The 27,788-nt window shown below is 58.6% G+C and overlaps 1 protein-coding gene across 2 annotated transcripts; it reads right to left on the bottom strand.

The window, feature by feature from the left end:
- Positions 1 to 5,857: 5,857 nt before the first annotated feature.
- MIER2 (MIER family member 2) lies at positions 5,858 to 27,788 on the bottom strand. Of its 2 annotated transcripts, XM_064479590.1 has the most exons (15): positions 27,752 to 27,788; positions 21,599 to 21,689; positions 20,993 to 21,135; positions 17,564 to 17,689; positions 16,950 to 17,073; positions 16,398 to 16,489; positions 16,103 to 16,172; positions 10,594 to 10,745; positions 10,254 to 10,335; positions 10,089 to 10,183; positions 8,577 to 8,701; positions 8,362 to 8,489; positions 7,225 to 7,645; positions 7,010 to 7,042; positions 5,858 to 6,790 (listed from the first exon to the last, which is right to left on the bottom strand). In XM_064479590.1, exons 1-14 carry the CDS (start codon positions 27,758 to 27,760, stop codon positions 7,039 to 7,041), a joined length of 1,662 nt encoding a protein of 553 aa, XP_064335660.1. In that variant the 5' UTR covers positions 27,761 to 27,788; the 3' UTR covers positions 5,858 to 6,790; positions 7,010 to 7,038. The 2 variants fall into 2 exon arrangements, with proteins under 2 accessions (XP_064335660.1, XP_064335659.1); XM_064479589.1 differs by lacking the exon at positions 7,010 to 7,042.

Below are 27,788 nucleotides of genomic sequence, written 5' to 3' on the forward strand. Positions count from 1 at the left end.
CACGCACTCCCACTGGGTCTTCTGGGCTGGAACCATCTGAAAGGGCTTGGTAGTGCCAGCACCTTCTCGAGACTCCCGCTTCGACCCCACAGGACACCAGAGGGGTTCTGTCACTCTCTCAAGGTCACACAGTGAGAAGATGGAACCCTAGCAGCCTGTCCCCAGCCTCACCGCCTCCAAAAATCTTAAAGCAGATGCTTCTCAGCTTCTTTCAGAGATGAAGGGAGTCAGGTCCATGGAGGGGCAGCCCCTGGCCAAGGTCAAGCATCTGGGACTTAGGAACTAAGAGCCCCTGTACCTGCTTCCTGGGAGGGCTAGCGGGAGTGGGGGTGGGGCGGGGGGGGTCCAAGGAGAGAGCCAAGTCGTTGGAGTCAGGGACAGTGCACAGCTGATCTGCAGCTCCTCCACCACTGGGGTTGAGGGGCATTTCTCTGGGCCAAAGCCCCTGCACCCCAGAACAACTATCCTTAAGCAAGCCAGCAGGCACCCCCACACACACTCAAAATAACTCAGCCCACCCCCAGGACATGACAAGCTCCTGCATGGAAACTGCAGGACCTGGATTTTCCATCTGTGGTGTGGCAGAGACACGGCGTGGGAGACACGTCCCAGCAACTCCCCTTTTCCAACCACACACCCCAGGAGCTGGGAGGGCACATCCTGAAAATGCAGCTTCCTCCCCCAGACTTCCTACAAGGTGGCCAGAAGAATCAGGTTACTTGCCCAGAAGGTCGCCCCCGCCCCATCTGAGCAGGGGTGGAGCTGTCGCCAGGGGGCCAGTCTCAGACTGGGGAGGCGGGGCATCCAGCACTCCTCCCAGCAAGGCCCTGCCCCAGGCAGGCTCAGGCTCAGCCTACTGCCTTCCCCAGTGCACTCACGGGGAAGGGGCAGGCCCCAGGGAAAGGCAGTTCAGACATCCATTCAGTCCCTCATTCACTCATTCATACCTTGGAATCACCTGACAAAGTATGGGTGAAGGTGTGGGTGTTACATTCTTACTAGCCGGCACCGTTGCACTTTTGTTCACTTTAACAGTGGACTCAACTTTCAGTTAAGGTAGAGGTGTGACCTTATATTGGAGTCAACAAAACGCAGGTTCTTTATGGAGTACCTACTGTGTGCTGGCAGGGGGCGGTCACTGGGAGGGGCTGGCCCAGGTCGCACGGGCAGAGGCTGGGTGGGAAGGCACAGGGCCTGTCCTGATGAGCTCACCAGATGGCTGGAGGGAGGGTGGGCATGAGGCTGGAGCACCAAAGTGGCCATCCTCCCCTCCCTGCTGACCTCAGTCTCACTTGTCCTCAAAATACCTGGGCAGGGTCAGGATTAAAATGTAGTGAGGGCAGCAAGGATTAGGATCAGAGTTAGGATTAGGCCTGGCTCTCCTGCTGGAATCTGCTTAGGCCCCTCGCGGGAGAACCCAGGGCAATGAGGCCAGCCTTGGGGACAGAGTGGGGCTGGGAGCCCGGTGGCTTCTTCCTCACCTGCAAGCTGGAAGGTGCTGATGGTCACTAAGCCCCTAACTGGGTACAAGGCCTTGCCTGTGTCTCCTGGAGACTGGACCAACCCCCTGTGCCTGGTGGTCACTCCTAAGCACTGGCGCTCAGGGCTCAGAAGGCTGTGGCTTCCTCTCGCCCGACTGTCTCAGCTCAGCCTGCGGGACTCTGGGCTCATTCCCAAATGGACTGCTGTGACGATCAGAGAGGGGTGGCTGGGGGTGGGCAGAGAGGGGTCTGCATGCAGTAGAGCCGCCTGAGTGCAGCCTCTCGTCACCTCTCTCTGTACTTCTCCTGGGGCTCAGGCCACGTGGGAGTCGTCTCCCTGACAGAGGCTCCATTCCCTCTGAGTGTCCCAGGGTAGAGGCTGCCCCTCCACTATGCCTGTGATAGGCTGTGACACTTGGGCAGGACTGGCAGAGGGACGGGTGGCCTCAGTGTTTCCTTCTGCACCTGCACAACAAGCACAGGATGACACCCCCAGCAGCCCAGCTGACTGGGACGCACTCCTGCAGTGGTGAGCATAGGTGTCGGGGCCGGCTTCCTTCAGAACCGAGTATCCCTGCTAGCACTGCTCCTAGCACTTGGCGACCTTCGAGTCACAGGCAGAGTGACCCTCCTGGTTTCAGCACTGAGCCACTGTCCTGTCCCGGGAGCCCCCTGGGTCACCCTGACCCACAGTCCCCTCCCTGTCCCCACCCCTGCCCCGGAGAGTGCTGGCACCACCATCTGTCTGCTCACCCCCAGCCCTGAGCTCCAGGCGCTCGCTCACTCAGTGCTTCTGACCGAAAGTGAACCAGTGAGACAAACTCAGTGCCCAGAGCCCAGGCCTTCGTGGGGTCCTGCCATGTAAGATGAGCCCGTGAGCCATCTTCATGGAGACTTGGTCTCCACCTGCTTCTCTGAAAACGTGAGAGAAAATGGGGGTCACCACACCACCCACTCAGTCAGGCTCCCATTCACACCCCTTCCGTCCCTGCCCCCAAAGCCAGGACGCTGGGCAAGGAGACTCACACAGAGCTGCTGAGCACGGACCCAGGCCCTCTGGGGCCAGGGTATTATGACTGGTGAGGAAGGTGAGGGAAAGGGTCATGGGCACTACGGGAGGGCCCCTCCTCGCTGACTGGACAGCCCAGCACAGCAGGGGCTGAGTTCGCTTCCCAAGGGCTCCCGGGCGCCCCAATTCTGCGTCCTCCCTGGGCAAGAAGTGCTGGGGCTCAGACTCTGCAGGGGAGGCCTGGGGGCTCTCTGGGTCACTGGGGCACCTGACCCCACAGAAGCCTCCACACGCTGGGGAAGGGGGTTATTCCAGGGGGTGGGGCAGGAGCGGCCTTGGCTGGACCGTGAGGCTAAGCCACGGCTCAGCCTCGACATCTGGACACACACGGGGCACTAAGTGTGCCAGGCAGCACAGTCTCCATGTCCTACAGCCACCCAGAAAGAGGGTTGCCAGATTTAACAAAAACACACACAGGACTTGGTTAAATCTGACTCCTAGATGAGCAACAAACCATTCGATGTTAAGTACGTCCCAAATACCGTCTCGGATATACTTACTCTGAACACTTGTTCCTGTCATTGCAGTCTGTGTGTCCCCTCGTTCACCTGGCAGCCCCACCCACGAACCCGAAACTGGGAAAACAAGCAGGGACAGTGGGGTCCAGTCTGGGCAGGCCCAGGGTCCCCAACACAGCCTGGTTCAGGGAGGCTCATGGCAACCTCCCCCCCGCTTCCTGGCCCCACAGACACAGCCTGTGCGTCAGTCTCCAGGCGTGGCCCTGGCGGATGCCCGGCTCCTTCATCAAAGAGGGGCTGGAGCAGGTTCGCCTCCTGGCTTGGTACCTCCACATGGGGTCAGAATGTAGGAGCTCACAAAAGACCTCCTCTCCCCCTGTGAAGACACTGGATAAACTAAAGCAGGAAGACGACAGCAACACGTCTCCACAGAGGTGGAGTCCTGGGTGTGGTCCTGGTGGGGCTGGGATGGGAATCAGAGAAGCCCTGCAGCAGGAAGGGCCTGGTTCACCTCAAGACCCCTGGACCAGAGGTGAACTGAAACCACACAAGCAGAGACCTGGCAGCCCCGGGATGGACTCTGGAGACGTCACCTTGGCAGCCGAGAAGCCTTCCTGAGGCAAGTGGGACCCACATTCCTCGTCCTAGGCCCTGTTGTTCAATGCCCAGTGACAACTGACAGAACAGGAAGCTCCTGGTCAACAGCGATGCCCCCCAACTCCAGTCTCCCGAGAGCCCCCCTCACTGCGGCCCTGCTCCCTCCCGAGGAAACTGCCAGTACCCTGGCCCGGCACGCCCTCTGGCCTCAGGGCTCGCTCCAACCCAGCTGCCACCATTCCTGCCCCCAGACTTGGCTCCTTCTCCCCAGAAGGCCAGCCCCTCTCCGGAATGCCTGTCTGACCCCATGAGGGGAGTGACCCCTCCTGCCCGGCGAGAGCTCCCGGTGCCCGGATGGGCGTCAGGCTCAAGGACAAATCTCACCCAAGGACTTTTCTTGGAGCTACTGGTGAAGAGGCTCTCTGCAGGGACCACAGATTTCAGGTCGCGTCCTGGGGCTTCTGGTGGCGCCTCAGGCACCATGCAGGGCCGAGCGCAAAGCAAGTGAGGAAGAGGGAGCAGAGCGCTGACGTCACGATGACCCTGGCCCCGGAGTCTGCTCCTGCGCCCTGGACACTCCCCTGCCGGTGCAAGAGTGACCCCCACCCCAGCACGGCGCTGACCTGCCACCACCACAGGGGCACGACTGGGTCCCGGCTGGTGGGAGGAAGGCACGCAGGCATGGGGAGCTCAGCAGGGCGCTGGTGGGATCCGAGTCAACACGATGGAAGTAACACGTTTACAGACAACCACCAAAAAGGGGGAACTGTGGCCTGTAATTGTGGGGGGAAGAGTAGTAACAGAATCATCTCCAGAAGTGATCCTGATGCTGAAACAGCACACTTATACAGGAACTTTATAAAAAGGATAAAGAACACGCACACAGATGTAAATTGGAGCATTTCAGCAAATAAATGAAAAACACAAGTGCAGATACTAGAATTAAAATACACAACAAACGCGCTGACGATGCCGTGGGGCAGACCAAGTGAGACCCCAGAACAGCAGAGGGCAGGTGGGAGAGAACAGAGGGACGCGTGGTCCGTGCACATCAGGGTTTCCCCGTGTACCTGGGACCAGGGGGACTGAGGGGCAGCAGACATTGGAACAGGTATTGGCCAGGACGGCCCCACACTGATGGAAGGCATCCACCCTCAGGTTCATGGGGGAAGCTACACCAGGTGCGTCACCACCAAACAAAGAAAATCGGTCAGAAAACGCGTACGTGTATTTGGGAACACATGTAAGAGTGACCAGGTGTTTTTCAGAAACAAGAGAAGCCAGGAATATATGGAACATCTTCAAAATGCTGAAGGAAGTTTTAAAAAAAGTGCTTGAAAAACAAAGGCGTTAGGACTTTCCCACCAAGGAGGGCTCCAAGCATCACAGCCAACTCCCTTCACCGAGACCTCGGAACCCGGGACCCACAGGAAGGGTGAGCGCCCACCTCCGAGTGGCTGGGGAAAACACTGGGCAGAACAGCCAAACCCCAAACCCGAGGGGGTCAGGGAGCAACGGGCAGGAACACAAACGATGCAGCCGCTCCGGACGACAGGTAGGAGGGTCCTCACAAAACTTTACATCACCACCCAGCTCAGCTCCTTGGTCCTCACCCAACTGAGGTGAGACCCTGTATCCAAACAAAAACCCGCCCGCGGCGGCCCACAGGGAAACCACCGGGAGCCCATCAGCAGGTGCACAGGTAAGCACCCTGGTCCGTCCAGACGGGGATGTCGCTCTGCGTGAAGGAATCAGCTGGAAGCCATGAAAAGCCTGGAGGAAACTCAGACGCACATGACCAAGGGCAGGAGGCCAACCTGAAAAGGCCACACTCTGCTCACAGCGGGAGGCGTCACAAGAGAGCTATGGAGATGAGGATGAGGGCAGAGCTCCCCTGAGAGCAGGGGCCAGGACATGGGGCGCAGCTCCTCCAAAGCACCAAAGCAGAAGCTCCAACAGAAGTGAGTCCTTAGTCCCTCATCTGGATGCTGGCACAGCCAGCCCTGCAAGGACCGGCCCTGACGCCGGTTCCTGATCCGCCTTCCACCCGGATCCCTTCCCTGGATCCCTTCCCAGCTGGAGTGCAGTCACACGGTGGCTGTGAAGACTCCAGGGCCGCAGACCGGGAACAGAACCTGCCCCCACCGCTGCCCTCAGCCTCCCTGCTGGGACGTGGGCCCCTCCCAGCTCTGCCCCTGCTGTGGCCCCAGCAGCTCCCAAGCCCCAGCGGCCTGATGCACCACGCGCACCCACGGGCTTCAAATCAAGTTTAATAAATAAAACAGCACGGGGTCAAGGCAGTCGTCACTTCACAGTGTGGTCCTTGTGGGAGAGAGGTGTGGTTAAGTCCAGCCTGCAGACAGGCTCCAGCCACGTCCTCTTGTGGTGACACCAGGGCCTGGAGCACTGCCCTGCCCCCGGAGGACCCCACTCCAATTTGTAAACAGAAACATAAATAAAATGAGGGAGGAGGACCAGGACCCCAGGCTGTCTCATGGGAGCCTCAACAGAAACAGGACCTGCGGGGTCAGGGGACCGGGCTGGAGCCGCCCCCTGGTGCTGCAGGCAACAGGGCCCTGGTTGCCAGGGGGTGTGAGTCCCGTCTCCTCAGACCCACGCCTGAGGCTGCCAGGGGCCCCAGGTGGAGAAAGGGAGGATGGGGCATAAAGTGCGGCGTTTCCTGAAGTGGAGAGAGCGGGCAGAGGTGGAGGGCGGGGCAGGCTGACGTCGAGGTATATGGCTCTGTGCCCCACGGGGTTTGGCACCGAGTAGCAGCTGCCCCTGACCCTGGGCTGGGGCATCCCGCAGTCCAGCCAGGTGCAGGGAGTCGGGTGAGCAGAGTGCAACGGGTGCCCCGGCGGAGGCTGCTGGTGGGGGCGGCGTCCTGCCCGCTCTCTGCATCTCCCTGGTGGGCGGGATGGGCAGCCCTCTGTGCCCAGCCATCCAATAGGTCCCTTGGTGGGCACAGCCACCTGGAGCTGAGCAGTGCCATGCGTGTGGGGAGGGAGGGGCCACCGCTCACCCCAGTCCTTGAAGTGTTCTGAGCAGGGGAGGCACTGCTCAAGGCCCACGAGGAGGGGAGGGTTGGGAAGACTGACGGAGGCAGGCCTTGTGGCAACCCCAAGTCCAGTGTGGGCCACACACGCCCGCCTGTGGCCAGGGATCAACAGGTCATCACGTTACAGCTGCAGGGGGGAGACCGAGAGAGACAGGACAGGCTCAGTCCAGCCCCATGGACCACAGCTCAGGCGCCGGGGCTGGAACGTGGCCCCCGACCCTGCCTCCCCCAGCAGACGGTGCCTGCACGTGCTGACAGGCCTCCCAAGGCAGCACTGTCCTTGGCGCCCGGGGAGGGCTGGTGGCTGGGGTGGGGGTGGGGAGCCTGGCACTGGCCCCATTTGTACCTTTTTGGATTTTGAACCATATGAATGTATTACCTAGTCAAAAAAATAAATAAGCCAAATTAAAAGTAGAGAATAAAAGTAAAGAAACAAACAGCCTGCTCCACGTGGCCAGGCCACCCTGGGGCTCTGCGGGCAACGCCCCCCCCCCCCTTCGGCTTGGCCTGTGGCTGGGGCTCGGCAGCCGGGGTGCGGGCAGGGGAAGGGGCCGCACTCACTGTGACAGGGGCTCCGAGTGCAGCCCAGGGGCCGGACATGCTGGGTGGGCAGCCAGGAAGGGATTCACGTCCCCGATGCCGATGAGTCCAAACTCAGTGACCGACAAGGCCACCTGTGCAGGGGCCACGGCCTCCTCGGGCTCTTCGTCCATGTCCACGTGGCTGGAGATGAGGGGCAGCTCCTCGGGGAGGGCCCCAGGCAGGGCCAAGTCCACAGCCAGTCTGGGGCTGGCACCAGGCTCCGGAGTGGCTGTGGCAGTAGGGTAGAAGGCTGGTTCAGCCAGGGCTGGGGGCCGCTGAGGCAAGGGCATAGGCGGGGGTGTATCCAGCTGCTGGATGGAGCAGGGCCCAGGCTCCAAGGACGGAAGGACCTCCCCAGGCTCGCCAGGACTGTCGGAAGTGCTGCCCACGCTCGGCGGCCCTGCAGGGAGAGCACGGCTACCGTCAGGCTCCGGTGGCACCCATGCCCAAGGCCTGCTCGCCTAGCGTCCCATGTTCACCGCAGGCTGCCACCCGCATGGGGCTCCAGCCTGTTAGGCCCAGCAATGCCCAGGACCCTTCCTCACAGGATGCTTTCACACGAATGTGTAAAATACACATGGACCCAACAGAAACCCATCAGCTGGAGGAGCACCTGGGCTGAGACAGAACAGAGTACGCAGGCTCAGCAGGGCGGGGGAGCAGGAGCTCTGGGCACACCAGGGAGCCAACCCAGCTCTGCAGCCAGGACGACAGAAACCCCATGTCCACGTCCAGCAGACCCAGAGAGCACAGGCCCCTGTCCCCTCTGTGGTCGCCTTCAGAAGCTGAAGTCGCCACCAGGCCTCGTCTTACTCCATTCCCCAGGACGCAGGAGCGGGCTCCCACCCACCAGGTCTCCCAGGTGAAGGTGGAGGCTCAGCTCCCAACCTGGGCCGAGCGGAGCCCACACTTTGGACCCCAGGCCACACATGGTTCCCTGACATGGAGAGCCAAGGAGCCCTGAGAACAGCTCGTGTGTGACCCCCCACGAGACACCCGTGAGACCGCGGTGGGGGCGCAGGGGCACGGGATCCCAGATGCCACTCTCCGGGGCCCAGCAGCCCCGGCTGGGGTGCCAGTGAGGCGGCGGCCCCAAGAACAGGGGTCCCCTCTCACCTGCGTGCATCCGGGCCAGCGGGTCCTGCTCGGGGCCCAGGCTGTCGGCAGCAGCGGGCAGGGGGGGCGAGGAGCGGGGGCGGCCAGGGCCATCGGGGTCAGCACCGTCCAGATCCTGGTCCACGTCCCTGCAGGGGAGGATGTGTGATGGGCTGCAGGGGGCTGTCTCGGGCAGGAAGTGCCTCCCCCTCCCCGTCCCGGGGCCTCACACGCACGTGGTTCCCGCAGGGCCGTACTTCCTCCGGCCCAGCCGCGTCTGCTGGGAGAAGTAGTCGTAGCGCTCTGACTTCTTCCACAGGTAGTAGTACTCCACACACTCGCCCACGGACCGCGTGCGCACCTGGGGGTGGCGCTGGGCTCAGCTCCCCGGCCCCCACCTGCCCAGGCCCTCCGCCACCCAGGACAGCAGGCGTGGGTGATGGCACCCTCTGCTCTGGGACAAAGCGAGACCCTGCCCCTGGCCTCCGGCCCCTCGGCCTCAGTACAACGTGCCCCCAGGGCCCCACCACTGCTCCTGCTCTTTGCTCCAGGTCCACACAGCCAGTGCTCAGCCCCTTCGCCCCAGACCTAGGGCCCCCAAGGGAGACTGTGTCCACTTGTGCCCGGCTCCTCACAGGCCCACTGGAGTGGGGACGGTGACCCTGTGCAGACCACAGGGACAGAGTCCTGGCCCGGAGAGCACAAGCATCACTGATACTCCAAGGGAGAGCCATCCGGGCGAGGGCACTCAGGGTCCATGAACCCAGGTTGAGGTCACGTACCACGTGGCATGAGAAAGCCAACACCTTGGGAAGACGAGGGTGACACCACCAGCCTGTGTCTGGCATGAGCCCAATGCCACCGCATATCTCCAGCGGCGACTGGGTGTCTCCCCACTCCAGAGGCTCAGCCACAGCACCCACAGTGGCAAATCCACCACAGACAGCAAGAACCCGCCACCTCCCAGGATGGGGGCCCGACACCTGTGCCAGGCACAGGGGCGTATGTAGGCTGTCCGGTCTCCCTGGGGAGACCCCGCATCCACTGATCCTCCTAGGAGGAGGGAGGAAGGCCAGTGCAGCCTCCCGGGGCCAGTTTCGAGGCAGACTAGAGACTTGCCAGGCATGGGAAGCCACCAGGCACTGGCAGGGCGGGAGGGTGTGTGGGATTCAGGGGGTCAAAGAAACAAAGACAGATGCCATGGGCTTCTGCACGGGAGCCACCTGCACCGCGGGGCAGGCGCAGGGGGGCTGCCGGGCACCAGTCTTACCAGAGGACTAAGTGCTGCCTGGACAGCACCAGGTCTGTTCGGGCGAGCTCCGTCCCTGTCCCCACACCAGCCCCAAGCGGCACCTCATCCTCTCCGACCCCCAGGAGGAGAGCTGAGGCTCCAGACAGGAGGCTGGGATTGGCCAGACCTCACTTCCCCACCGCTGTGTCCTGCGAAGAGTGGGAAGGGCCAGGGCTGCTGGGCCCAGAAGGGCAGGACAACAGACTGGGGCGAAGGGCAAGGAGGGACAGCTGCTGGGAGACAAGCCACGAGCAGAACCAGACAGACATCCAGGGCTACAGGCCAGAGAGCCAGAGCCCCACCAAGACGTCAACTTGGGCACTGTTACGCAGGAAACCACAGGCGTCACCGGGACGCAGGAGGTACGACCCTCTCCTGCAGTGGGGGGAAGCTGACAGTGCCATCCCCCAGGCCCCCCACCCGTGGAGCCCCAGCCCCGCCCCACCACGGGGCTCACCTTGTTGGCCTGGATCAGGTGGAAGTTCTTCCCATGCACGCGGAAGCCATGCTCAAAGTTGCGGCTCTCCTCCTCGCTCCAGGCACAGAGCCCGTCTGCAAGGAGGGGGCAGCGGGGTCAGCGGGGTCGGATGGGCAGCGGGGGCACCGGGGCTGCCACACTCACCTCGGGTCACCTTCACGTTGAACCGCAGGCGCCGCAAGGCCTCCTCTGCGTTGAAGTTGCACTTCACCAGCTCGTACAGCGCCTGGGGATGGGGGTCTCACTGACTCTCCCACCTGCTCACCCCGGAGTGACAGCAGGGGCGTCCGCACCCACCGTTTCCCCAGGACAAGTGGCTTTCACTTGAACTCATGACCACATTGGTCCATATTGGGTGGGAGTCTCATGGCAGGCCCCCCACCACTCCACACACTCCAGGCCCTCTGTGCCCGCCCTCCCCTCACCTCTGCCGCGGCCTGGCCCTGGAGGCCTGTGGCCCCTCTGCACGGCCAGGCAGCCCCACCTGCTCACTGTCCTTCACCGTCTCTCCCTCTGGGAGCTGAGACCCGGCAACCTCGTGCCACCGCCGCTTTACCGCCCGGTACAGGAACTCCTCCACCTCCCTCTCGGGAAGGACGTTGGGGTCCCAGAGCAGCTGGTCCTCGTTCTCATAGACTGCAGAAGGGGCCAAGGTCAGGCTACAGGCCCAGGTCTGCACCCGCATCTCAGCTACACACTCCCCTCTGAGGGCAGGTCAACTCAGCCCCTCCAGAGGACAAGTGTCCGCCTGGTAGCCTGGGCCCGCCACCACCCTGCCCTGCAAGGTAATGACAAACAGGAGGCCAGAGGAGTGCTGCGCAGCCAGGACCAGAGCCAACCTCCTGGAGGAGGCAGCCACAGCCTGAGCCGGGGAGGGGTGGGGGGGTGGGGGGGCTTCTGAGCATGGCCTGTGAGGAGGGGCTGGAGGTGACGAGTTCAGGGGAACAGCAAGAAGGTCCAGTCCTGACTGTGGCCCCAGTGACCTCGCTGGGACAAGAGCTCCTCCAGCTGCCATAGTCCCTCGAACCCAGCATCACACAAGCCAGGGAGGGGAGGCAAGGGGGTCCTGCCCTGGGGCAGCAGTAGGGCAGGGGCACGAAAGAGGGACAAGAAGGGGCAGCGTCCAGCTGAGGGAAGGCCGAGGCGGGGAAGAGGCAGAAGGGCCAGGCCTGGATCAGCCCCAGTGCCAGCACCTCTCCATCATCCAGGGGAGGGTCACAGGGACCAAAGCTCCAAACAGAACACCCGGTGCAGGGGCCCAAAAGTGGAAAGCAGCCCCATGCCAGCCTCCCTCTCGCGGGGAGTGGACGAGGGACCAGTGGCCTCCCCTTTCTATCTCCCAAGTCCACACCGAGGCCCAGTCTGGACTGAGGGCTCAGACCCAGTCCCTCTGCAGGCCCCTCTGCAGAGAAAGTGTCGCCTTCCACTACAGCCGCATGGAGGGGAGAGGAAGATCACGTGACAACATGGAGCTCCACCGACAGCCAGTCCCAGAGTGAGCAGGCAGGACTCCGAGATAACTGTGACGAATGTGTTGAAACATGACAGGGCTAAGGGCAACGTGACTGGCAAGCTGGAGAACACCAGCAGAGAACTGAGACCCACTCCCACGGACACTCCAGGACTGGAGACTAGCGTGCGGACTCACGAACCCATGCTCACAGCAGCAGAGCACACGGTCAGTGAGAGCAGAAAGAACTTCATTTAAAAAATCAAACTGAAGCTTAAAGAGAACACAGTCTGGGGCACGCGCAAGAGTCACAGAGCACGAGGACAAAGCGTGGGCCGACACCAAACCCGAAGAGGTAAGGGCCAGGAGTTCTGCAGGGCTGATGGCACTGGCTCACAGAGCCCAGAGACAGGGTGAGCACACAGAAAACCACGTCGAGGCATGCCAGAGCCGAAATGCCAGAAACAGGAGGAAAAGCACGTGCGGAAAAATTGACCACGATTTCAGAGGAAAGAGGACAGACGGCTGATTTTAACAGAAACAACAGACAGCAAAAGACAACAAAATTATGTAGTTAAGTGTTGAAAGAATAAAGCTTGCAAACCTAGAAATCTACGCCCATGAAAATAGCCTTCAAAACTGAAGCAAAGTTGATACTTTTAGGGCAGACAAAAGCTGGAAGCACTCATCGCCCTGAGCATGGACGGGACACACTGATGAGGCCACCCCGGGCGGTTGGAGCTGTGGCAGAGGACGGCCAGTGCCGGGACCCCGGGACGAGTGCAGGCAGCACCCAGGGCAGGAGAGCTGGGGCCAGGCTGCATCTGCCCGCGAAACCAGGGCAACTGCTGAAACAGTCACACAGAAATGAAAGCTGAAGAGCTCCAAGAGGAGGAATAACAGTAACACTACCTGATGAACCAAAAAGAAGCCAAGACAACACAAAGGAAGGGAGAACAGGCAGACAAGTCGCAAACACTGAGAGGCCGGCAGACGCCAGCCCTCTGCTCCACGACACGGGACGTGAGCACTGGACCAAAGGTCACACACAGACAACACATCAGACCCAAGCACACGCTATTCACAAAACCACACTTCAAATCTCACAACACAGAGAGGCAGAGACACTAGACAGACAGACAGCACGGGGCGCGTCCACCACAGCTGACTCCAGAGGCCGAGTCACAGCACGGCCTCTGACCACAGTGGCGTCCAACTAGACCTCGGTAGCAGAAGGGTAAAAAGCAAACCCTAAACGTCTGAGAGTTAGCGGAACACTTCTAAATAACCACGGGGCAGAGGAGGCGTCGCAACAGAAACCAGAGGGGACAAAATGAAATTGAAGAGACAGGAAGAAGTAAGATGAAAGCAAAAATCAGTCAAGTGGAAATCAGACAACAGAGAAATCGACAAGCCAGAGTCAGCTCCTCCTGAAGAGTAGCAACGCGAACAAACCACTAACGAGACTCATCAAGAGGGAATTAAAAAGCAAAAAACACAAATTGCCAGTATCAGGACTCAAAAAAGGGACAGCACTATAGGTCCTACACACACCAAGAAATAAGAGGATGTTACCAACTTTCTGCCAAAAAAGCCAACAATTTAGGTGAGTGTGATAAACTTCTCAGAAATACAACTCATCACAGCAGGGAGAGAAACTCTAAACGCTGATATTAAATAAACTGAATTCATAATTAAAGCCTTACACAAAAATAAAACTAAACTAAACGCCAGGCACCTAAAGAAGAGATAGTAACAACCTTACAGGAAGGAACTCTTCCAGATGCCAGAACAAGGCTCTTCCAAACACACGTCATGTGGACCCAGAACCCTGAAACTAAAGCCTAGCAAGGACAAAAAAGAAGGAAGACAGGCCAAGGTCGCCATGGATGTACTCGCAAACACCCTAAAGTCCGCAGATCGAAGAACGGATGCAGGGGTGAACAGCACACCTCATCTCCTGTCAGAAAGGCAAGGTGCGCTGCCCTGGGGGGCGGGGGGAGGGGGTGCAGAGCTGGGGCCTGAGAGCCTCTAGGCAGAGCAGTCCCTTGTTTAAGGCGGGTCTGTTTACAGATGCCCTATTTAGCACAGGAGCCCTGAGCTCACAGCCAACAGCCCAGTAACTCTCTTGTGAACAAAGGCCACAGCCTCCTTGAGCTCAGGACACCAGGCCTCAGCCCCACGCTGGGGGCCTTTTCAAACAGCAAATCACAACAAACAGCAAAATGTGAAAGCACAGTGTCAAATACCAGTGGGTGAACCACGCTGGCAGCTGAGAACTGGAAAGAGCAGGGAGGCATCTCCTGGCTTGACCCTGGCCAGGCACACGTCGCACCCACACCGCAAGCTTTCCACCTTATGCACACGTGTGTTTCCACAATGGACCATGAAAGCACTGCCAGTGCTAACTTTGGCCTTACACATGTTTTAGCCATGCGCAGAGGTGCAAGTACAGAACTGACTATACACACACGCCATAAATGACGCTCCTTCGTGACCTGGCAGCGCTGACTCCAGAATGCACAGTTGGCCTGAATATCAGGATTCTACGTTAACAGAGCAAGAGACAGAAAGGACCATCTCAGGAAACGCAGAAAAATAACCTGACAAAATTCATGGCAAAAATGGGTCGGCTACAAAGAACAGCGAGGAACTCCCTCACCTGATAAACGGTATCTACAAAAATCCTCAGCCAACATCGCACTTAATGGGGACAGACTGAACACGTCCCCCCAGGTCTGGGAAGATGACAAAGGAGCCCCCATCACCACTTCTCACTTCTGTACTGGAGGGAAAATCAGTGCAATAAGGCAAGAAAAAGAAACACCACCTACAGAGGTCACAGAGAAAGAAGTTACAGTATCACAAATGATGCAATGTGTGCATTGAGACGTGCACAAGCATCCACAAAGTACAAAAACTGGTAAGTGAATTTAGCCAAATCACTGTGTCCAAGATCAATTAAAATAATAAAATGCAGTTCTGCCAGCAAGGGTCACAGGACTGTCACACTGAAAACCCTAAAACACTGTCGTAACTGAAGAAGACCCAAACATATTCATGGACTGGAAGGGTCAACACTGTTAATATATCAGTTCTCCCCAAGTTATTCTAAAGATCCAGTGCAACTCTGATCAAAATCCTAGCAGGCATTTTTGAGGCAAACGACAGCTTATTTGAAAGCTTTTGTGCACAAACAATGAAAGTTACAAAGGTCTCAGACTTACTTCAAAGCTGCAACAATTCAGGCAGAGTGGCAGGGACCCAGGGTTAGACACAAAGAGAACAATGGAAGAGAAGCATGAAAAAGCAGACGTGTGCCCAGACACCCCATAAAGGCACCACTCCAGCTCAGAGAGGGGGAGGAGGGACTTCTCCATGTGCAGCGCGTGGAGCGGGGACCAACCCTGACCCACACCTCCAACCACCCGTTAGAAGAAATCAGGCTAGACCACAGACTTCAGCGTAAGGGGGAAGTAAAGCAGCGTATCTTCAAACACGCAGACGCCTAGGCAGCAAGCAGACACGTCACGGGTGAAAGAGATCAGCTGGGCTTCACTGAAAGCAAAGCTGCCGCCAGTGGGCAGAAAAGCGCTCGCAGCGCACACAGCCAACAAGGCGCTGACACGTGGGGCACAGAAAGGACCCCCGCTCCAGGGGAAGGGTGGCCCAGCTTAAAGGGGGAAGGCCTGAGCAGGCCCTGCGTGTGAACGAACGCAAGTTAAAGCACAGCGGGCACCACTCCACACCCACCAGAAGGGCTGAAACCCACCAGACACACACCACCAAGGGCAGGTGAGGGTGCGGAGCAATGGGAATCCCCACGCTGCTGGCGGAGCCGGGGGCATCGCCCACCGATGACTCACAGTCAGCTCCCCAGGAGGGAGAGCGTGTCCAGCAAAGACACACAGAGACACTCGCAGCCACAACCGCACACCACTGTTAACGCCCAGCAGCCGCAGGATGAACCCGCACCCCAGCGCACAAGGTGCACGCTCCGCACGGGTGGTCCGGTCTCATGCCACATGGAGGGAGAGGCCCGCTCCTATCCTCACGGCACAAGGGCGGGCGTGCGGGAGAGGCAAGGGTAGCCCGTGGACTCTAGGGCTCGGGATCCTCCAAGGGAGTGGCTAAGGCGTGTGCACATTTTCTGGGGGAGGGTCCTACGCACCACCAGATTCACAGAGGTTCATGTCCACTGCCTGGCACCCAGCTTAGCCGCACCTTCCTGGCCCCTGCCCTTTACAGAGCAAGCGTATCCCGCAGACCCCATGCCCCGGCCTCTGGCCCCAGGAGGCCTTGACGATTGTTCTGAGTCCTCGTCTCCCTCTTCTGTCCCACATCCCCCCCCCCCCAATTCCAGATGAACGAACAGGTGCAGCAGCCCTGGGGTGCGGGGAGGGGCAGGGAGAGGACACCCACCCCCAGACTGCCTGGCAGGCCAGGCGGGCCCCTGACCCGGGCTGGGACCGCACACCCCTTCCTGAGGGAGTGCGGTCTGCAGTTCTTCTCCCCTGCGCCCCCAGCTTCCAGGCCCACTTACTCTTCTCAGCGGGGCGGTTCAAGTGCAGGTTGCTGAGGTCAGCTTGGAACTGAGGCCCAACCATGATCTCCTGCAAAGACAAAGGCCCGGGAGTCAGGGTGGACAGGGGCACTGAGGGGGCTGCTGCCCAGAGCTGGGCCTGGGTCAGTCTGTGCGCCCTGCCTGCGGACCCTAGTCCTGGAGCAGGTGTGTGTGGGTGTGACTGACTGTATGTCTGGCACAGCCAGTCATGGGGCAAGGCAGCAGGGCCCCCTCCCCGGCTCCAGGCCCCAACACCGTGGTCGAGGCCACACACCTTCTTACACTTGTTGGCGGGAAGTGGGTCCTCCTCGGTGTCTGATGAGGTGGAGGAGCCAGGCTCCTTGTCCGCATCAGCCAGGAAGCGGGCTTTGGGGAGAGAGAGGAAGTGATGGAGAGTAGATGGGAGAGTTGGGTGGAGACCCCCTGCTCCGGCCAGCAGACCCCTGGGCCTCCACCCAACTCTCCACCGTCCTGAGAGGCGGCTGGACCCCAGCCCTGGCCAGACAATGGGGCGTGAGGGATGTGTGCCCAGACAAGGAGCACAGAAGCAGGACCGTGGACCCCAGGCCAACCCCCTACGCCTCACGCTGCCGGCACAGCCTCTGCTGAGGCACACAGGGGCAGAGTGGAGGGGAGCACGGTCTGAGGACACTGCCCGGGTCTAAGGGACTTCCGGCTACAGGACCCAACAGGTTCCCTGCTCACGTGAACCAGGTCACTCAGCCTCAGTGCACAGTGGGGCAGGAGCAGCTCCCCCAGGGCTGTGCCCCAGCAGCCGGGACCCCCTCCCTCTGCCCACCCAGGGGCACAAGTGGGTGGGACCTACATCCACTCTGATCAGGGAAAAGGTCGGAGGCCTCGTGGGAGGTCACGGATGGGGTGAGGTCATCGGCCGAGGACTGTGTTTCTTCCTCTTCTTCCCCTGAAAGCAAATCCTTCGCTATTTGTTCCTTTTAACAAAAGAGTAAAGAACATTTTTGCAATTTGCTTTAATGATTTCAAATAACATTGACCAGGACAATAGTAATGGTGGCAACACGGACGCACCTCCCTCTAGGGGCACCGAGGGCTTCCACGGGGCTGGGAGGGAGCCAGGGGACCAAGCCCACAGCCCTGCAGCCCCAGAGGGGATGTCACCTCCGCCCAGGACTGAGGACAGTCAGAGCCGTTCCCTGAGGGGCTCTCCCTCCCTCCTGACCCAGCACAACCTGCCCAGGACCTGGGACCAGCACCCGGGCTGCGTCTCTCCAGGTCAGTCTGCACTGTGCTCCTCCTTCAGCCAGGGGTTCTCTCCGGCCTGGCCCCTCCTTGTGGCTGCACCAGCTGGGACGCCGGGCAGAAGAACAGGCCTCACGCGTACTCACCACGTCTACCTCTCAGGGCCTTCCTGTCCGCCCACCCCAAATGCCCCCATGGGGTCCAGGGAGGGACTCCACTCACCTTGTCCAGGGTCATGTCCGGGAGGGGGGCTGTGGCATCGCTGCCCTCGCTCTCGCGCTCCGAGATGGGGTCGGACGCCTCATAGCCATAGAGGGCCAGCAGCTCCTCAAGGGGCATGTCGCCACTCTGGGGGGACAGGGCTCCATCAGGAGGGGCTGCTCTGGGGGCTCTGCTTCCCCACCTCTTAGCACATCTGCCCCACACCAGTCACAGTAACTCACCCCAGCCAGACCTCAAGCCCAGCCACTCATCTAAGGACCCCTTTACAGCCCAGGAGGGGCTCCAACGAGACACCAAGCCCAGAGAAGTCAGCTGTCCGTCCAAGGTCACCCGCCTTCAAAGGTGGAGCCAGTGGTCTCACAGTCTGAAGCCCACACTCCCCCCTCCCTGGGCAACACTGCCCGGCACAGGCCTGTGCAAACTTCGTTCAAGCAACACTTGGACACTCAGAGTCTGGAAATAAACCAGAAGAGGGGGAAAAAACGGCCCTTCAGTGACTGTAAAAAGGTATCTGGTCAAACCAACATCACTTCTGACTTTCTGAAAAACCTCAGTAGACTGAGAGATGGGCGTTGCTGCCCCTCGCTGGGCCAACAAGGCGGGGACAAAGCAGCCCCACCACAACCAGATCCAGAAGGGAGGCTGAAGAGCAGCAGGGCTAGCGAACGCTGCTCTGACACGTGGAGCCAACACAACACCGCAAGAAACAGGAACGAGAAGTCAAGTCTGGGAAGGGAGAGACAAAAACCATCACCACCGCCCACTCCAGTATTGCTTTCAAACCCATTTCTCAGCCCGCATGTAAACCTTGACTCCTCGAGGCAGGGCCGCTACCGTGCTCCATCCTGACCGGGTGGGTCACTGCCAGCCTCCTGGACAGGCCTCCACCCCATCCCTCTACCCCGGGGGACTTCAGGTCCACGTGGAAGGCAACTCCAGGGTAATACCCGTTGGCACCTGCACTGAAGCAGACTAGCAGAGGCTGCCCCAGGCAGCACCAATGAGCATGCCACGGGATGGCGAGTTCACTCGCACTTAAGAACATCCTGTAATTTCCACATAAAACTGTGGACTTTGTTAAATCTCTCCCCAGGCAGACGTCATTTCACTCTTCTGCGGGAGGAAGCAGGAAGCTGGAACACGCAGCCCAGGAAGGTGCAGACTGGGAGGCGCCCCGAGGGCACCGAGCTGCATGCCCAGCGGGAGACCCGGGCGCACGCTGCGTTCTGCCGGGCACGGGGCAGCCAACGTCTCGGACATGAGCCACGGGAGCTAGACTTCTGGAGAAAACACTGACTGTGCTTGCTGCCAGAGTGAAACTCGAGCTTTTGAGCAGAAAGTTCTAGTTTTGGAAAACCTGGATGTGACAACATGAACTCGATAATCCCAATTCCTGCTGGAAGATTATATAAAAAGCAGGTGTTTCTGCTTTTACTTTGGACATTACATTCTTTCTTTTTCTTAATCAATTTTTAAAAGTTATACATGAAAAAAATTCACATGAGGTATTTAGCTAACGAATAGCTAAATTTTTTTTGGTTAGCTTCAAGAAGTTCTGAATTCAAGTTGAATGTTTTTTCCATCGGTTTTTCTTTTTCGAAGAAAAGACATTTGCTTTGGTTATGAGACCAAACAGGCAAAAGTGGCACACAGCACCAAGCTGAATAAAGGCCCCACGGTGATGCCTTAACAAGTCTCAGTACTCAGAAGACCCCTGGTGAGATCAGGGTCGACGTGTTACGGACTGAGCGCTTGTGTCCCCGCAAACTCATGCAATGAAGCCCCAACATGACTGTATCTGGAGACGGAGCCTTTATGGAAATAACCAGAGTGAATGCAGCCTCTCAGACGGAGCCCTGATCCAACGGGACTAGTGTCCTCAGGAGAAGAGACACCGGAGAGCCTGCTCGCTCCTCCACGTGGGGACAAGTGACAAGGCGGCCATCCGCAGGCCGGGAGACAGGCCCCACCAGGGGCGCCCACCAGGCCTCGGTCTGGGACTGCCGGCCTCCCAGACAGCAAAAAAATACAGTCCTGTTGTTTAAGCCCTAGTTTATGGTGTTACCAGACATGAGATCTTAAGCCCCAGTTTGCAGTATTAACAGATGTAGGATTTCTAGCTTTTATACAGGAGCTCTGTCGGCCCATGACAGAGCTACATGTCACTGAGCCAACACCCTGCAAACGACTCATCAATGCAGCAGGTGACAAGACCATACCAGAGGAGAGCCGCCCCTAGTTCAAGGCCACTGGGCCTTAACACCAAGGACAGCAACTGCACCAGGCGTGGCTACTGCATCCACTCCACAAAACAACCACCTGCTTAATTTTGGTGCAGCACCAAAGAATATCCACAGTTATCTGAAAAGACTGTTGAATACTCCTCCCTTTTCCAAGACAAACTCATGAGGCTAGAGTGCAACCAAAAGAACCAATCACAACAGGCTAACATCTGCTTCAAAAGACAGCATTCACAAACATCTACAAAAATGTAAAACTATTCCACTCTTTTCCCTAATTTTTTTTTTGTTTTGGAAAATAGTTATTTTTCACTTTCATAAAAATATGTTATTACTACTAACAATAGCTTTATTGTGTCACTTACATAAACAAACTCCTTGAGATCCTCAATAGTTTTTAAGAGCACAAAACGGTTCCCAAGACCAAAAAGTTTGAGAATATTGGGTTTACTGTCCAGCCACCCCTCTGGCCTAGAGCCTTCATGCTCCATGAAGGCGGGACCAGGCCTGGCCCATCCTGACCTCAGCGCCCAGCACAGTGTCTGGCCCTCTGCAAACAGGGGCATGGGCTGCTCTCGTCACCGTGGAGTCCGAGAAGCCTGGAGACTAACTTGGTCGAGTGGTCAGCTGTGAAGCTGCCCAGGGTGCTCCGCCCACCCAGGCGGGGTACAGCCCAGCCCAGTACTCAGAAGAGGAGGCCCTTCCCCGCCCACCCAGGCCAGGGACAGCCCAGCCCAGGACCCAGGAGATGAGGTCCTTCCCCGCCCACCCAGGCGGGGGACAGCCCAGCCCAGTACTCAGAAGAGGAGGCCCTTCCCCGCCCACCCAGGCCAGGGACAGCCCAGCCCAGGACCCGGGAGATGAGGCCCTTCCCCGCCCACCCAGGCCGGGGACAGCCCAGCCCAGGACCCGGGAGATGAGGTCCTTCCCCGCCCACCCAGGCGGGAGACAGCCCAGCCCAGGACCCGGGAGATGAGGTCCTTCCCCGCCCACCCAGGCGGGGGACAGCCCAGCCCAGGACCCGGGAGACGAGGTCCTTCCCCGCCCACCCAGGCGGGGGACAGCCCAGCCCAGGACCCGGGAGACGAGGCCCTTCCCCGCCCACCCAGGCCAGGGACAGCCCAGCCCAGGACCCGGGAGATGAGGTCCTTCCCCGCCCACCCAGGCAGGGGACAGCCCAGCCCAGTACCTGGGAGACGAGGTCCTTCTCCAGCTCCTCTTCCGGCTTCTCCGGGACCCTCGTGGCCTCCTCACACTCCTCCCGGAGGCTGTAGCTCTGTGAGAGTATCTCTGTGAGGCTGAACTGATGGTCTTCAGAGCCCATGGACACCACTGCAGAGGGGACAGCAGCCTGCATGAGCTCCTTGCCCACTGTCCCAACCACCATGCTGAGGCTGAGGACGACCGAGTGGAGGAAACCCAGGGGCCCAGCCGCCACCAGGGACGAGGCCCACAACGTGTGCACGCAGGTGCCTGTGCAGGTGTGCAGATGTGTGCACACGCGGCGAGGCGTGTCTGTGCCTGCCGTGGTCAGCACGTCAGCCCACTGCATGGGAACGCCCCACAAAACGACTCCTGGCAGAAGCGCCCGCCTGCTAACCACACACAGATTCTGGGACCTGGGGGTGCGTTCTCCCAGAGGGACTGCTTGGAGACTAGGGAGACAGTCTGGGCCACTCTGCCCGCACACCCCGGTCCTGGACTCTGGGGCTCTGTCAGGCCAAGTGAGATCCCGTCTCTCACAGAGCAGAGGCCCTGGTGCCCTGCGCAGGAAGAAGCAGGGCGAGGAAGGTACCTGCTGTTGTCTGCAAGCCAGGCTCAGTGGGGCACAGACCGCGAGAGAGGCAGGAGGCCACGCGAGGGCCCTGCCTCTCCAGCGAGGAGGCCTGTGAAGAAGAAAAGCAGGTTAGCCACCATCTCGAGGTCAGAGCCCTGCTCCCTGGGGACATCAGGTCCCCAAGGGCTGGGGGGGGGGGGCTCCACACATGGGACTGGGTGTGCGGCCTCGAGAAGGGACTCCTGGCTCCTGAGTCAGAGGACGCGTGGCAGCTCCAGAACCTCGGCGCCACCTCCAAGTGGGAAGACAGCACCCAAGGGCCAGGGTGAGCCTGGCGTGGCCGGCACCCAGCTGAGTTCACACTGGCCCCCACCCAGCAGGCAGACACTAAGGCCATGTCAACACAAAAGCCACCTCAAAAGGGTCCCAGCCTCCAGAAACCTGGCCTTCAAAAGGCACATAGTTGCTTTGGAGAAGTCTGGCAATTCCTCCAAAGGTAAAAAGTTACCAAGGACCAGTAATTAATTCTACTCCTACGTACGCACCCAGGAGAACCAAAAACATACATCCATTCTAAAACATGTAAACCCACATTCACAGAAACGTGATTCACAACAGTCAAAAGGTGTAAACATCCACATACCCAACAGCAGGTGACAGATAAACACAATGTGGTCCATCGTATGATGAAGTATATTACTCAGCCCCAAAAAGGAGAGAAGCCCTGACACCCGCTCCCACGTGGACGGATCCCAAGAGCACGGCGCTCAGTGAGAGAAGCAAACACAGAAGGACACACAGCGTGTGAGTCCACGGATGTGAAACGTCCAGAACAGGCCAGTCCACATAGAGAGGGGGCTCCTGGCTGTCAGGGGCTGAGGGAGATGGTGGGGGAGTGACTATAATGGGGACAGGGCTTCCTTTGGGGATGTGGAATGTTCTAGAACTCGATGAAGGTGAAGGTTTCAAAACTCTGTGAACATACTGAAAACTACTGAATGAAACAATTTAGATGGGTGTATTCTGAGGTATATAAACTATACCTTAGATTTTTCCTAAACGCAAATAAAAGCATTATAACGGGTATCATCATCTCCATGTTCGGAAGTGTACTGAGAATAAGAAAACTAGACCAACACCTGTCACGAAGAGAAACACAAAACCCCTCAACAGAACACCAGCAAAGGGAATTCAGCAACACAGCGCCCTGGAGATGGCGGCGGAGAGGGACTCATCACAGGGACACAGACGTCAGCGCGAGTCACCCGCCCCATCACAGACCAGAGCACAGGCCCAGGTGATCACCTCGACGGGGCAGGGCAAGCATTCAGCAAAGTTCAACACCCTTTCACGCTAAAAACACTCAACGGACTAGGACTGAAGGAGCTCCCCGCTGAAGGCATGACAGGACCCCAGCTCCAGCACCTCGGAAGGAAAGGCTGGCGGGGCCTCCCCGGGACCAGGGGCACCTCTCCTGCTTGACGTCATAATGGAGGTTCCATCAGGGCAGGAACACGAAATAAAAGGAACCCAAACTGGAAAGACTTCTTTCTGCAGGCGTCATGAACTTGGACACAGAAGACACTAAAGAAACCTGAACCAATAAACGAGTTCAGCAAGGTTGCAAGACACAAGAGCAGCAAGTGAAAGTCAATTTTATCCCTACATACTAGCAACGAACAATCCAAAAGGGAGGCAAGGAGAACAATTCCATTTACAAAGCAGCAGAAAGAATGAAACACTTCTGAATAAATCTAGCAGAAGAAGTCCAAAACTAATACTCTGGGAAACACAAAACATGTTGAAAGGAATTAAAAGGCCGAAAGAAATGGAAAGACATTATATTCATAGCTCAAAAGACTGACTGCTGCTAAGATGTCAATATTCTTCAGTTCATCTACAGATTCAAGGGAACGCCTATCAGAATTTCAGTTGGCTTCGATGTAGAAACTGACAGATTGCAAACAACATATGAAAACTCAGGACCCAGAAAAGCCGAAACAATCTTGAAACCGAAGAACAGCTTCTGATCTTAGAAGTACTCCAAAGCTACAGCAATCCAAACAGTGTGGTACTGACAGAAGGCTAGATATTCAGATCAAATTAACAGAATTGAGAATCCAGAAATAAACACATTTACAGTCAAGTGAATTTCGAAAAGGGTGACAGAAAAATTCAATGGGAAATGAAAAGTTTCTCAAACGAATAGTGTAAGGACAACTGGACGTCCAAATGCAAAACACTGAAGTCAACCCTATCTCACACCACACACAAAACTAGCTCAACACGGATCAGAAACCTTACACGTAAGGGCCCAACCTGTAAAACTTTTAGAAGAAAACAGGATAAATCTTCTGTTACCTTGGACTAGGCAATGGTTTCTTAGATAAGACACAAATAGCATAAGCAACAGAAGAAAAAAAAGATAAAACAAACTTCATCAAAATAAAAATTCTGGTGCTTCAAAGGACACTATCATGAAAGGAAAAAGACAAATCACAGAACGACACAAAATATCTGCAAATCATACAGCTGAAAAGGGACTTGTGTCCAGACATACAAAGAACTCTTACAACTCATTAATAAGAAGACAACCCAATTTTTAAATGGGCAAAGGATCTGAATAGACATTTCTCCAAAGAGATACACAAAGGGCCAATAAGCAGGTGAAAAATCAATGCTCAACATCAGGAAAGCAAACCAATACCACCACGAAGACACAATCCAGGACCCGCTGTGGTCAGGTGATCAGGAAGCCAGCTAACAATGCCGGGGCGCTGGGGCGGGACAAGGGGCAGCTGCCAAGGAGCACCCCAGCAGCTCCCCAGAAGCCACAGCCAGAGGCACCACACGACTCAGCAACGCCAGCAGGGGTGCACACCCAGTAGCCCGAGTGTGCACCCCAAACATGCCGCTCTGGCTCAGGGTCACCGCCCGCAGAAGGCAAGTGGGCAGAGAGGAGACGGGAAGAAAGACGGCCTCCCCTACTCCCCCCACGAGGCGCTGCCCTGGGATTCCTCGGCCGGCCCCGTGTCAGGCCTCCGCAGTTACACTTACGATCTACTGTTAAGATGCCGTGAAGCCCAAGCCCTGACCACCCCTCACCCGAGTTCTCCCGCGTGACATGTGCCGCCTAGTCTCTCTTGTTACATCACAGGGCCGCACTGGGGAGCTGAAGGGCAGAGGGAACACCCAAGAGAAATGAAAACACACAACTCCGCTGAAACCCGCTCACAGATGTTCTCAGCAGTGTGATTCACAGGGGCAAATGGCGGACAGAGCCCTAATGACCATCAGCGGGAACAGCACTCAGCCACGAGGAGGAGAGAGGCGCTGATGCTCGCTGCGGCTGGAGAACATGGTGCTCAGTGAGAGAAGCCAGACGCTCCTCCTTCAGGCAAGGGACACTGAGGTGCCTTCAGAGCTGGGCGGGGTTCCGCGCCCCCTCCCAGTGCCCTGCTGGGCCAGCGACTGTGGTGGGAGGGGTTCTACGTGACCTCCAGGACGTGACCTCCAGGACGAGTCTGTGACATGCAGTGCAGTTTCCAACAGCCGCCACACTATGAGGAAGCACGAGCCCCAGGGAAAGGCCACACCAACAGCCACACTTGGATGAGGAAGCTTTCCTCCGCTGGAGTTGGCTCAGCCCCGCCACCAACCAACCACAATTACGTGAGAGACCCAGAGTGAAAACCGCCTGGCTGAGCCCAGTCCACGCTCAAACCATGAAAGGTAATTAAAGCCATCTTTGCTTTGAGAAACAGTTTTGAGGTGATTCACCATGCAGCAGTAGCTAACCAGGACACCCTCCAGCCACCTCACCCTGCAGAGGCGTGTGGCCCCGCTGGACTGCCTAGCGCCTCATCCCTCCTTCTGACCCCTTTGGGCCCAGCGAGTGCACAGTAGCTAATCAACAAACAGGTTCTGCCTGTCCACCCACAAGTCCCAGTCTAGATGAACACAGTTAACAAACAAGTAACAAGTGTACCCGCACAGCACTGCGGGGAGAAAGCAGAGGGAGCTGCACAGCTGGGGATCAGGGCAGGCCTCCATGGCAGAGGCCTGCAGGGCAGCAGACAGCACCACGCAGCGAGTCCCTCTAAGGGCAGAGACTGCACGAGGAAACAGAAGGAGCCAGGGGGTGGAGTAGGGTGAGGGGAGATCAGAGATCCGGGGGGGGGGGGGGAACACACCACAAGGCTGAGGGTCCAAGAAGGAGACATGCTTTATCTCGGGACAACAAAGACCCAAGACAAAGATGGTGTGCTTGCGTTTTTCAGAGTTGAGCTGGTGCTGTGGGGAAAACAGTACGAAGCGTCTCCTCTCACCCTGCTCATGGCCAATAACCACAGGTACCCACTGCTTGGTTACAAATCGCCATTTTAACAGATTCAAGACAGCTGGCTCTCAGTGACTGCATCGGGTTCAGCTTCCCTGTGCAAGCTCAGAGCCAAGATCTCCTGAGACCTCCTCACTTCAGTGGGAGTGACCAGCCCAAGGTCACACAGAGTAAGAGGTCCAGAGCCACAACAGGTATCCTGGGCGGAGGCTGGCCACGCTCATCACCACTGGCATGTGCACACCTGTCATCCTTTACAGACCAGCATTCCTCTGACCATGTCTGCTGCCTGCCATGGAGCCACACACACAGGCTTTCTTTTAGGAAACCACCTCAAACTCACTCAACAGGCACCACCCCAAACTGTACACAGAAGTAGTGGGCGCACCCATACCTGGCTGCCATGGGGGCTCCAGGGCTCCGCCCTGACAAGGCAGAGTCAACAGCCAAACCCAGCAGCTCTCAGGAGAGGCTGGCTGGGGACTCTGCCCCATCCACCTGTAACTTTCAGCTACCTGCCCAGCCAAGAATGCTGGCCCCTGAGCCAGACGCGCACACCACGCCCGTGCTGGGCCATCGTGAGACCTAGCTTCTGCCTCCATCCACAAGTCCAGGCACCGCCCCCATGAGGCCTGTTTCCCTAAACACCCCAAGGAAGGAGAACTACTCTGGAAGGACCCTTTGGGTCCAGCAACACAGCATAAGGCAGGAGCTGGCTGGGGAAGCCTGGCCTTGCGCTGAGATGCCCACACCCTCTGGCGCAAATGCAGGGCCTGTTGTTGCCCCTGAGAAGGTCACCACCCTCCACAACGTCTACCCAGCTGTGCCGGGGGTGGGGGTGGGGACACCCACGTAGCCCCGTGACCAGGCGGGTCAACCCAGGATCCTGCTGCACCCCGTGGGCGCGTGCCTGCTCCTCCCGGGTCTCGGGTCTCGGGTCTCGGCGGCCCCGCCCACCGGGACGCTCCCGGCTGAGCCCGTGCACCGGCTTACCGTCCCCAGACTGAATGTCGCGCGCTGACTCCCCAGCAAGCGCGTTATCTCACTTCACCCCCACTAGAGCCCTGGAGGGTGAGAGCAGGTCCGCACTGTCTTGTTCAACATTCAGAAATGCCCCTGAAAGTTTTTCTTCCTGATCTGATCAGACATGAAGCTACACGGTGTCTGTATCCCAGACGGTCCTAGGTGAGTTTGCTCAAGCATCACAGTTCCAAACCCCAAAGATCCCCAAGCCGGAAAAACTCTTAATTACAAAGTCTATCTGGCCCCATGGATTTCGGGGAAGGAAGGGGTCTTGGGCCTGCTTTCCGGACAGGCGAGGCTCGGAGAAGTAACTTCAAGCCGCGGGTAAAGGCAGCGCTACGTCCCCCGCGGGCCGGAGCTCCAATCCCGCCCGGGGTCCGACGGGAGCGCGGGTCCGCGGGGGTCAGCGCCGCGGGGAGTGAGGGCCAGCGCGCTGGGGCCTGGGGTCCGGAAGGAGGGCGCGCTCGGCCAAGTTAGCGCGCGCCGGGGGCGAAGGCGGGGAGCCGGGGCGCGCCTCACCCCCGCCCGCCCCCTCCCCGCGCCGCGCCCCCCGCCCCCGCGCCGCACATGCGCATTACCGCCCGCGATGTGGCAGCCGGAGTTGGGGGGGGCCGGGGCCGGGGCCGGGGCCGGGGGTGGCCGCCGATGGAGCCCCGCACCCCTCGGGCCCCGACGGAAGCGGAGCCGCGGCCCGACTCCCGAACCCCAGGCCGGGGGTCTTGGCGCCCGGGGACCCGACTCGGCTGGGTCCGGGCGGCAGGGCGCGGGCGGGGCGGGCGGGGGCCGGCTACCCCGGCCCGCTCACTCACCTCCGCCATGGCCGTGTGTGCGCGGGAGGCGGTGGCC

This window comes from Camelus dromedarius, chromosome 27 (assembly GCF_036321535.1).
Source record: "Camelus dromedarius isolate mCamDro1 chromosome 27, mCamDro1.pat, whole genome shotgun sequence".
Taxonomy (NCBI): domain Eukaryota; kingdom Metazoa; phylum Chordata; class Mammalia; order Artiodactyla; family Camelidae; genus Camelus; species Camelus dromedarius.

What these genes read in the sequence shown, in the direction of transcription:
- MIER2 (XM_064479589.1), bottom strand. An exon ending in GAACCGCCCCGCTGAGAAGA is followed by an intron (nt 10,746 to 16,102) that starts GTAAGTGGGCCT and finishes CCCCTTCTGCAG; the next exon opens with TCTATGAGAACGAGGACCAG. An exon ending in CGGTGAAGGACAGTGAGCAG is followed by an intron (nt 10,336 to 10,593) that starts GTGGGGCTGCCT and finishes CCCCATCCCCAG; the next exon opens with GCGCTGTACGAGCTGGTGAA.